Source organism: Gigantopelta aegis, chromosome 10 (genome assembly GCF_016097555.1).
Source record: "Gigantopelta aegis isolate Gae_Host chromosome 10, Gae_host_genome, whole genome shotgun sequence".
Taxonomy (NCBI): domain Eukaryota; kingdom Metazoa; phylum Mollusca; class Gastropoda; order Neomphalida; family Peltospiridae; genus Gigantopelta; species Gigantopelta aegis.
Window position 1 is genome coordinate 855237 of NC_054708.1, and position 12411 is coordinate 867647.

A 12411-nucleotide genomic window follows, 5' to 3' on the forward strand; every position below is an offset into this window, starting at 1 on the left:
AGAATCAGACTAGGGTATAGTCCAGTCGTCATGGGTTGGTATAGTGGTGCGGACGGGCCCGATTCCGGAGGATACGAGATGGTATCACAATAAAACAAAGTAAAGTCTAGAAAAAGAGTAGTAGGGGCCGACCCCACTTCCTATTACTTCTTAGAGTGGGGGGGGCGGTCAATCTTCCAGTGCTGCTAGGACAGGTTCGGACATGTAGAGACTAAACGCGAACAACCATGGCGTTCTGCAGAATGGCCGTCATACGAGTCATGAAAAATACAAGTCAACATAGTCAGATGGAGAAATGACATGGAAGCAAGGAATCTCGCTAAAAAAGAATCCAACCTGGTGGTGCAGATTGTCGAAACGAGAAGCATTCCAGCGTTCAATCAGTTCCAATGGCCACATACATCCCAATAGAAAACTTCACTTTGTTGACAAAAACAACAAAAGTGAAGGATCCCCAAGTCAAGCCGCGAAAGCACGTGCAGTGTGCACAAACATGTCTTACCGCGACGAGCTGCAGACTGGGAATGCAAAGTACAGAGATACTTTAGACGGGCCAGTCATGTAACACAACTTAAAACGATGGGGCATTCGATTAACACGTATATAAATATAATGCAGGTAGTGGGAAGATGTGACTACATTAGTAAAGACATTCAGCAGTTGAGTGGGTGTGTATGGATGAGTATAGATGACAAGCTGGTGAGTGGTGACTGTGGTGGTAAGAGACATGGTTGAAAATGTGAAGTTGTATCAAGAGACATGATTGAAAATGTAAAGTGGTAAGAGACATGGTTGAAAATGTGGAGTGGTAAGAGACATGGTTGAAAATGGGGAATGGTAAGAGACATGGTTGAAAATGGGGAATGGTAAGAGACATGGTGGAAAATGTGGAGTGGTAAGAGACATGGTTGAAAATGGGAAATGGTAAGATATGGTTAAAATGGGTGAGGTATTTACACTAAATAAGAACGCAAGCTATACAATCATGTGCACATTTTCTCCATGAACAGGATCATCAGCCGCTATTCGATGGTAAGTCATAGCCGGCTGTTCGGAGGTCTTCCTCTTGCGGTAGACGGTGATGGTGAGTAAAACGCCGATACCAACGCCAATCAGTACGGATAACCCGATGATGATTCCGGTGACGACCCAGTTCTCTCCGGGATTCACAGAACTCGTGCTGGGCATTGTCTCGCCCTTCCCCGGGTCACGCATCGGCCACGGTGGCTTCAAACACTTGTTCGTCCAACAGCAACACAAAGACATTGTTCTGTTCCCAACGGTAACCTATACAACAAAAGAAATACAAATATGTAGTTCTGTTGCCAATGGTAACCTAACAATAGAAATACAAATATGTAGTTCTGTTCCCACTGGTAACCTAACAATAGAAATACAAATATGTAGTTCTGTTCCCAATGGTAACCTAACAATAGAAATACAAAGATGTAGTTCTGTTCCCAATGGTAACCTAACAATAGAAATCCAAATATGAAGTTCTGTTTCCACTGGTAACCTAACAATAGAAATACAAATATGTAGTTCTGTTCCCACTGGTAACCTAACAATAGAAATACAAATATGTAGTTCTGTTCCCAATGGTAACCTAACAATAGAAATACAAATATGTAGTTCTGTTTCCAATGGTAACCTAACAATAGAAATACAAAGATGTAGTTCTGTTCCCAATGGTAACCTAATAATAGAAATAGAAACATGTAGTTCTGTTCCCAATGGTAACCTAATAATAGAAATACAAAGATGTAGTTCTGTTCCCAATGGTAACCTAACAATAGAAATACAAAGATGTAGTTCTGTTCCCAACAGTAACCTAACAATAGAAATACAAATATGTAGTTCTGTTTCCAACAGTAAGCTATAAAACAATAAAAACACAAATATAGTCCTGTTGACAACTGTAACCAATAAAACAACAAAAATATAAATATTTTGTTCTGTTCCCAATGGTAACTTATAGAATAAAACAACAGAAATACAAATATTTACTTGTTTATAACCCAGGCCAAAATTTCTCCTTTAGCAACTTGACTTCACCCTAACATTACCTTTAAAGTGGCATCGGTGTCGCCTTGTAAAAACAGTGACCACTGGCATTGTACATAGTTGTGGAAGAATGGTGAAGGACTTGAGGAATATCTATCATAGATCCTAATTAAGTGTTACGTATCTAAGCATTCGAAGTGACACTGGCGTCATGAAATCATACTCATCTAGACCGGACCACATCCATGACTGACACTAAAAGTAAAATGCACTACTAACTGTTGAAGCATATAACATCTAGTAAATCTATTGTTTATTTGTATAATGGTATATTTAACTTTTTAAATACCAGTGGTTAATTGTGTTATGATTGTCACCTGTCTTAGACTTCTTTACAACTGTTTTTTATTAAGCCTAATACAATTTTGTTATGATACTAAAAAAAAAAAAATAATTTAATAATAATAAAAAAAAATAAAAAAAATAATACATTCACATTATCTTTAAATCTGTATGACAGTGTATATCATTATCGGCCAGCAGAAGGAGGAATTTGTCTGTTTCACAAGGGGAAGACAAATGTGGGAGTACCCGGTAATATTATCCCACATTAGGGCCTATCAGAAATATAAGAATGTTGAAATTGTTATTAAAATACACTTATAGTCTGTGAGCAAGATATTTGTAGACTGTTCATCAACAGCCTTTGGCTCGATCATTCGACCGGTAGACGAAGCTATTTTCTAAAGTGCCTTTTCGTTTGGGTATTAATTCTTTTCATTTCTAATGTGTATTACGTTTTCATTGATTACACATTATTTGTTGGTAACTAGTTCTACATACTTTCTCATAATAAATAAATGCAACATACAAATAAAGATGGACAAATTAATTGTATTTTATTTTTATTTTTTTTAATGAAAAACATCAAGTCTCCTTTCTTTTAAAAACTTTGCCCTCTCAAAATGTGAGAGAAGTGACATCGCCCTATAATTTGAACCTCGCATGAGGCCTGTAACCTATAAACAAAAAATAAAAACAATAAAAGTATGTAGTTCTGTTCACAATAGTAACCTAAAGACAAAAGCATGTGTTCTATATAATCATTACCTAATAACAAAATAACAACACCAACATCTGAAGTGTGATTGATGTCGAGGCCTTTCACAATTAAAAACATTTTCCAAAGCAAAGATTAGCCTTGAGAAAAATGTTTTAAAACAATATTTATCAAGCATTTTGAGTACAGCTAAAGCAGTACATGTCCCACACCTGGCACAAAAAAATGTCATATCTCCTGTTCAAGGGCCATAACTCTGTACAACAAAATGGTAAATTGCCATGAAAGTGAAACTTGATGTGTAACAGTACGTAATAAAGCTATACACAAAATGTAAGCTCAATATCTTGAGACATTGTGGAAAAAGTCTGGGAAAGAAATTTAGATTTCTTGTAAGTTCAAGTGCCATAACTCTGTCAAAAATGGGTAATTTGCCATAAAAGTCAAATTTTGTCTGTAACACTACACGATAAAGCTATACACACGTTTTCTCAATATCTTGAGGCACTGTGGGGAATATAGTCTGGGAAAATGTATGTGGGACAGATGGACAGACGGACTGACAGATAGATAGAAAGGTGGTGACGAAACCTACAGTCCCCTCTGGGTGGACTGGCAGGGCACTAATAAATTAACCAGGTCATTTTTTGTAGCTACTGTTGCTGCAATAGCCACTAAATTTACTCAGATCAGACTTTCAAAAATAATAAACTCTGTAGATAGAACCAACTTTTAAAAATAATGAACTCTGTAGATAGAACCACCTTTTTTCCTACTTTCAAAAATAATGAACTCTGTAGATAGAACCACCTTTTTTCCTACTTTCAAAAATAATGAACTCTGTAGATAGAACCACCTTTTTTCCTACTTTCAAAAATAATGAACTCTGTAGATAGAACCACCTCTTTTCCTACTTTCAAAAATAATGAACTCTGTAGATAGAACCACCTCTTTTCCTACTTTCAAAAATAATGAACTCTGTAGATAGAACCACCTCTTTTCCTACTTTCAAAAATAATGAACTCTGTAGATAGAACCATCTCTTTTCCTACTTTCAAAAATAATGAAGCAAGATCAGGACTTTGTTTCTGGTACTTACCATTTTACACGTTTGATTCCACGAGTCCGTCATGTTGTTTTCTTTGCAATACACAGAGTCACAGAAATAGGAAGACACATGTTTTCCATCTTTAGTTACCACTGACGACCGAGCACACATGGAATCAGGGCGCTTGCAATATGACAGTGATCCTGAAAGTGTTAAATAGGAGTAACGTGAGTGTTAAATAGGAGTAACATAGTGTTAAATAGGAGTAGCGTGAGTGTTAAACAGGAGTAACGTGAGTGTTAAATAGAAGTAACGTGAGTGTTAAATAGTAGCGTGAGTGTTAAATAGGAGTAATGTGAGTGTTAAATAGGAGTAACGTGAGTGTTAAATAGGAGTAACATAGTGTTAAATAGGAGTAGCGTGAGTGTTAAACAGGAGTAACGTGAGTGTTAAATAGAAGTAACGTGAGTGTTAAATAGTAACGTGAGTGTTAAATAGGAGTAACGTGAGTGTTAAATAGGAGTAACGTGAGTGTTAAATAGGAGTAACATAGTGTTAAATAGGAGTAGCGTGAGTGTTAAACAGGAGTAACGTGAGTGTTAAATAGAAGTAACGTGAGTGTTAAATAGAAGTAACGTGAGTGTTAAATAGGAGTAACATAGTGTTAAATAGGAGTAGCGTGAGTGTTAAACAGGAGTAACGTGAGTGTTAAATAGAAGTAGCGTGAGTGTTAAATAGAAGTAACATGAGTGTTAAATAGGAGTAACGTGAGTGTTAAATAGAAGTAACGTGAGTGTTAAATAGAAGTAACGTGAGTGTTAAATAGAAGTAACGTGAGTGTTAAATAGAAGTAACGTGAGTGTTAAATAGGAGTAACATGAGAGTGTTAATAAGAGTAACATTAAATTACTATAATTACCTGTAGAAACTGTAGACATGTTTGATTGAGTGTAACACATTAAATTACTATAATTACCTGTAGAAACTGTAGACATGTTTGATTGAGTGTAACACATTAAATTACTATAATTACCTGTAGGAACTGTAGACATGTTTGATCGAGTATAACACATTAAATTACTATAATTACCTGTAGGAACTGTAGACATGTTTGATCGAGTGTAACACATTAAATTACTATAATTACCTGTGGGAACTGTAGACATGTTTGATCGAGTGTAACACATTAAATTACTATAATTACCTGTAGGAACTGTAGACATGTTTGATCCAGAGCAACACATTAAATTACTATAATTACCTGTTGGAACTGTAGACATGTTTGATCCAGTGTAACACATTAAATTACTATAATTACCTGTCGGAACTGTAGACATGTTTGATCGAGTGTAACACATTAAATTACTATAATTACCTGTAGGAACTGTAGACATGTTTGATCCAGTGTAACACATTAAATTACTATAATTACCTGTAGGAACTGTAGATATGTTTGATCCAGTGTAACACAGCTGCTGGTACGGGGGCAGATCTTGTATGGAACTGTGTCGAGTGTTACAGTTATCTGTATTACAGCAAAAAACATCTCCTCTGAAACCATTATAGGTTATCTGAAACACAATAACATACCTACATGAGAGACAGGATATTTGAAACACAATAACATACCTCATGATAGAGGATGTCTGAAATATAATGACACAGCTCATGAGAGACAGGATATTTGAAATATAACAGCTATATGAGAGACAGGATATCTCAAACAATAATATAGCTACAGGATATCTCAAACACAATAACATAGCTACATGAACGACGCACTCAACACATTGTATTTACAGTTATATGGTGTCGGACATATGGTTAAGGACCACACAGATATTGTGGGAGGAAACCCGCTGTCGCCACTTCATGAACTACTCTTTTCGATTAGCAACAAATGATCTTTTATATGCACCATCCCATAGACAGGATAGCACATACTACACCCGTTGATGTACCAGTCGTGGTGCACTGGTTGGAGTGAGAAATAGCCCAATGGGCCCACTGACAGGGATCGATTCCAAACTGACTGTGCATCAAGCGAGCGCTTTAAAACTAACCTATGTCCCGCCCCCTAGCTACATGGGAGACAGGATATCGGAAACAAAATAATATAGCTCATTAGAGACAGGATATCGGAAACAAAATAATATAGCTCATTAGAGACAGGATATCGGAAACAAAATAATATAGCTCATTAGAGACAGGATATCGGAAACAAAATAATATAGCTCATTAGAGACAGGATATCGGAAACAAAATAATATAGCTCATTAGAGACAGGATATCGGAAACAAAATAATATAGCTCATTAGAGACAGGATATTTGAAATATAATAACAGCTATATGAGAGACAGGAATAAAAAAGAAGAAGAACATTTAAAAGACGATATTTGCCAAATAGTTTTTTTGTTTTAAATCATAGTGACATTTGTATAATTTTATCTTGAATCATGAATTCACACGAAACGATAAACATGAAACTTTTTTTTTTTTATCACATCAGTGAAAAAAATCCACAAATTGTATATATAGCTGTTCTGTTTACTCCCACTTGTTAACAAAAAAGGTGGAAACCTTTTGTAAAATAATTTTCTAATCCTTTATAATTATTGGATACACTACATTGAACAGTCAACAATAAATACATTTATCGATTATTTCAGTATATTTTATGCTATTTCAAGCAGTTTGTATTGCACAAAAGCCTCTTGCTTCGGACTAGGACACTCGACCTGACAAAGCTCCATACACAGGTGTTGACAGGTGTCGATTGTAATTAGTTGCAAATTCTGAGTCCTTTGTTTTAATTGGAGTGTAATACCCTGATGGCTCTCTAAACCAAGAATGGTGCTATCGTTAACATCTGTTTAATCTCTTGACAGGCTCAGCGACTTTGACAAATGTCTAGCCTAGTGGCAGTCGATTGACACTACTGTAGGTCCGACTTCAGTGACTGGCGATATATTTAGGCAGACTTTAAAATCACAAACGTCTGAAACACCAGCCATATTGACCACTATTTATTTATTATTTTAAATCTTGCACAAGATACCGATGTATCTGTCCCACACTCGACCACTGGCCATGCCAGAGACTGGGTGTGGGAGAGACGTGCCTGAACCTTAATTGGATAGAGGCACGTTAATAGAGTTTACGCTACGATACCGATGTCTGGGCAGGTCGGTCCACTTGACTGATAGGAATTTGTTCCAATAATAGAAATGGCCAGGTGCTTTGGACCGACAAAAATGACAAAAGTGGACCGGCAAACGCACGTTTTTAAAAAATAATTTCAGTCTCAGAGCTCGAGAATCGGTCCCAGACTGGGAAAAAAGGGCTTTTCCCCACCCCTGATATCAACATATAGTTATTTTTTATAAGTGTAGACAAATTATTACATTAAAGTTTTAAAAGATCAAAGAAAAAAAAGGATGATTTGGTAAAAATAACATTTCAAAAATTGGATTGTGTGTGAAGGAAGATAGATAGAGCTGAAATTGTCTGAACATTGTCGACAAATATGTTACAATATACAACAACCTTAACTGCCAATGATGACCTAGTGAAAGAACAGCAACAACTTCTAATCATGACAATGTAAATGAAATTCTAATTTAACTTACATGTACAAATGAAATATGGGTTGCACGAAACAACAAAAACTGGGTTACACAAAACTACACTTGTGTGAGCCACCCATAAATGAAACAATTGTTTTCACAATAAAAAACAGGCTTGATTTGGAAAAGAATTTGACTCACTAAGTGTTAACCGTGAGTTTTAGTGTAAGAAAATAACTTGAAAGAAAGAACCATTATTATTTTATTTTACTATTAAAACTCACATTGTTTAAGCGTTCGGTTCCTCTTCCTCTACACAGCCCTTGATAATCACAGGAGAAATTAGCGAACACACTCGTGTCAATCGTCATCACACTGTTCGGGGCCTTCAAGTCTTTCTTCACAAAGTATTTGAAGATGATGCAGTGCGTTGCCCTGGATACGCTGGTCACATGACTCACATTCTGCGGCACCTCGGAACGGGAAGACTGTACACTGCTTAAATGTTTCTCTCCCGTCGCACACGACTCATTCAAAAAGAAATTCTGGTTTTCTATGTTGCCAAAATAGCAGTATGACACTGTGGAGCTTGAACACCTGCAACATTTTAAAATAATCCAATACTACAAGTTATATACATGTACCAGGCAACATTTTAAAATAATCCAATAGTACAAGATATATACATGCACCAGGCAACATTTTAAAATAATCCAATAGTACAAGATACATACATGTACCAGGCAACATTTTAAAATAATCCAATAGTACAAGATAGATACATGCACCAGGCAACATTTTAAAATAATCCAATAGTACAAGATACATACATGCACCAGGCAACATTTTAAAATAATCCAATAGTACAAGATACATACATGCACCAGGAAACATTTTAAAATAATCGAATAGTACAAGTTATATACATGTGAAGAGTTCAGGTGCAAAACGCGATGTATCCATTTTTCATTTTCAGTAAAAATGGGGGTTTTAATTGGCGTATATCGTGTTTTGATAAAAAAAAAAACGGGATTTACCCAATACAATTTCATAAGGATCAATCACGTTTTGCAGCAAATCAGCGGGCCTACGATTAGCCCTTACTGACATACAATAATGGCTTTAACTAGAAACTAGAAAGAAAATGGTTTATATTGCGTTTTGCACCTGAACTCTTCATGTACCAGGGAACATTGTCTTCAATATCGCTATGCCAATTTCAGAGATATTAAAACTTTAAACAGTAGTTGCTAATTAATTTTTAAGTGGCTGGAAATGTCGCTGATCAAACTTTTTAAAACTAAATGTTCCTTGTATACCACAATGTACACTGAAAATTTTTAAAGCCTGTCAACCAATCCCACCAGCATAAAAAAGTTTAAAATAACTACGTAGTATTAAACAAGCTAATGATCACATGAAGTCAGTTTTACAGATTAACTGACAGTTTAGTGTAGTTTCACAATACATATATGAATATGTATTACAATAAAGTTCTTACCTGCATTACTAAACACAAAATTACGGCTATGATACCAAATTAGGTTTCAGTCTAAGAGAGGTGTATAATAATAACTATTATTATTATTATTATAAGTTAAAAATAACATCATTTATATAGCGCTAAATTGCACACTAGTTAGGGTTTCTGCCAGAGGATAAAATAGGTATGGCGCCATACCCAAATTTAATTTTTTTGTAAGTTAACTTTTTTTTAAATTAATTACTTATCATTACTGTATGATTTTCTAAACCCTAACCATAAAGTTAACACATTTTCATTCTGGGGGATGCCCCCCCCCCCCCCCCCCCATACCCCCTGTTCACTGTGGTTGCATTGAATTCCACAGCGCCATACCCAAAAATTTCTTTCTGGCAGAAACACTGCTAGTGTATGCTCACAGTGCATATACATAATTAAAAGTATAATGATGAGCATATAAAAAAGGCAGAAAATTCAGAAATGGAGTTTTGAGATTTGTTCTAATGCCCACGAAAACAAATAATTTTAACTGAATGCCATTTTCGTGCTTAATCTGATCCATTTCTCCAGTGTTCCATTCTGATCAGAAACCTATTTTGCCTTTTACTTTCAGCTTCTAGTTGAAATTTTTAACCTAAGAGTAGTAAGCAAATTAACTACAGCTTAATTTAATCTGAGGGCCTCAAATGGGGGGGTTATTACCCAACTGCCACTGCAGATTCAGTGCACTACTGCTCAGTTGATAGCCAGATAATTATGTTATGATCACTATCTCAGCCAGAGATAACTCTATAGCGAAAACAATGAATGGCTGGTGGCTAAGATTCTCACTCTATTACAACAATAACCTTATGTTACACTGATCATTATCGAGTTTGCTGATAACAAATATTTCACATATTAGCCACTAATACACACACACTACAGGAAGAAACGTGTGCTGTTGAACCGAAACATCACTGAAATGGGGTGCTGTCAAGTTTTTTCATATTAGTCATTCTCAGGCCGTTTCATGGGAAACACTTTTTCGGTTCCGTGCCTTGTGATCATGGGAACCAATTTGAAACTCTTTTTAGGTTCCATGATTCAAACAAACCATGGGAACTCATTTATAATACCATTTATTTAAATCATTGCAAAAATCTGTGCAAAGAGACACATTTTCAAATTCAATATAAACAGGGTTCTAAAAAGAAACAAAAATTCACTTGCCATTCACATTTTGCATACTGAAATCATGTTAACCGTAATCAATTTGTTAATTTACACAACACATAGGAACTCGAAAATTATCAATGTAAATGTATTTGACATCAAACATAGAGCGGGAATCTTTGACTACTTTTTGGAGGGCAGCGATTGACAGAAAAATACATAGCTTGGTCTCTGACTGTAATGAGTGTATATAACTGTCCAAATGTCCACCTAGCTCTTTTCAATTAGAATGACCATCAAAATTGCGCCAAATTTCCTTCATGTAAACGTGCACCTCTTTCTCTTTTGATATAATCCTACGGGACTTTCAAAATTCCATAGCACCAATTACACCCCGCCTGTCCCTTCTCTAACCCTCCCCCACCTCTTTCCTGTCCTGGACAGAGGGATCTGGCCAAGGCCGGTCCCTGTGCCCAGTATAGGTGTGCCCTACAACAGCTTGCTCTGAATGTGCACGTAAAGTCTTTCACTTCACTTCACTTCAACTAGCTCTCTTACAGTCAGAGTACTCAGGCTACTTGGCTACCAGATAAATGGCAGCAAGCATGTCCATTCAAGTAGTTGCATAGCTAAAGGTAGTGGGCGAAGTTGTGGTCTTGAGTTCATCAGTTGATAAATTTGTTTGTGGACAAAATCTATACAAAATTATCATCTAAGGTCGACGACAGTCACTTTTCGCACCCTTGTTTTGGCTTCATACACAGAAAATAAAACATATCCAACGGTAATTTTTTGATATGATATATTTGACAAAAGGTACTTTTTATTTCTTTCACCTTTTGAAACTTAAAATTAATATTTTGTCCAGAATTATGAAAAATAACAAAATACCAACCTGTAAACAACGTTGTCCGCTTGTTATAGAAATTTGACAGGGGTCAAGGTTAGTAGACCAGTTTTTATTTTAATGTGGCGAAGCATTGTAATAATATAGCTAATTTTGAATTTGAATGACGTCAGTATTCCAATGACGTCACTTTGAATCGCCTTACAATAATCATACACTGGGTACATGACGTTTCTTTCCGTTTTAAGAATGCTGGAAAAATTCCAATGCAAACTTGCTATTGAAATTTTTTTGTTTGAACATTACCAATGCGGAAAGATTTCTGCCCGCATCAAGTGCTAGGGTCTGGATTCGAACTCCAGACCATCGGGACTGTAGCCGAGCACTGTATCCACTCGGCCACGCAGTGGATCAACAAGCGAGACTGCATTTTAATAGTTTTAAATCTCATAGCGTGTATTTTGACGGAATGAACCGAGTGTTTACGGAATAAAACGAACCTTTAGTCCCATAATGCCTCATTGTGTCTTCTGTGCTATATTTCTACCAAAAGCACCAATAAAAGCACCGTATTGGAGGAAATTTTACAAAGAATTGTCAAAATGTCTAATTTTTCAACGGCAAAACGTAGTGATACTGGACTACGAAATATAAATATTATGTTGCTTTTATAGAACAAAATGTTTAAAAAGGTATTGTATATAACTAACCCTAACCCTAAACTTACACTAATTCTAACAAATATTGTTGGGGGGGGGGGGGGGTGCGGGCGGATATTATACCAAGTCTAATGCATCTGAATGTGTTTGAAGAAAATCTTGTGATTAAAAAATTGTACCTTTTACGAAATATGGATTTCAAGTGAAATTACGGTAAGATATGCTATATTTATTGTGTACGAACCCAAAACAAGGGTGCGAAAAGTGACTGTCGTCGACCTTAGTATGATCTACAACCCCCCCCCCCACCCCCTCCAAGTCCAAATACTAACTTCAAATAGCCTACACACACACCTCTACAAACACCTAAAGCAAAAGCCACGAATTAACAACTGAATCTCTCAGTTGCTGGTATTTTCCGACGCCTTTTAATCATTTTTTTAATATGAGAAACCCAAATAATAATTGATACCTCTGAATTCCAGCAAATAAACAAAACCCCAGCGAAATTGTAAATAAAAAGATCATCTGCTCCATCTTTCTTTTTCTTTCAACAGACAGCCCTCCTTTAATACGGAGCACTAACTG

The 12411-nt window shown here is 36.0% G+C and overlaps 1 protein-coding gene across 1 annotated transcript; it reads right to left on the reverse strand.

The window, feature by feature from the left end:
• Positions 1-320: 320 nt before the first annotated feature.
• LOC121382820 lies at positions 321-12360 on the reverse strand. Its single transcript, XM_041512442.1, has 5 exons — positions 12296-12360; positions 7964-8276; positions 5545-5683; positions 4164-4315; positions 321-1287 (listed from the first exon to the last, which is right to left on the reverse strand). Exons 1-5 carry the CDS (start codon positions 12358-12360, stop codon positions 976-978), a joined length of 981 nt encoding a protein of 326 aa, XP_041368376.1. The 3' UTR covers positions 321-975.
• Positions 12361-12411: the final 51 nt, after the last annotated feature.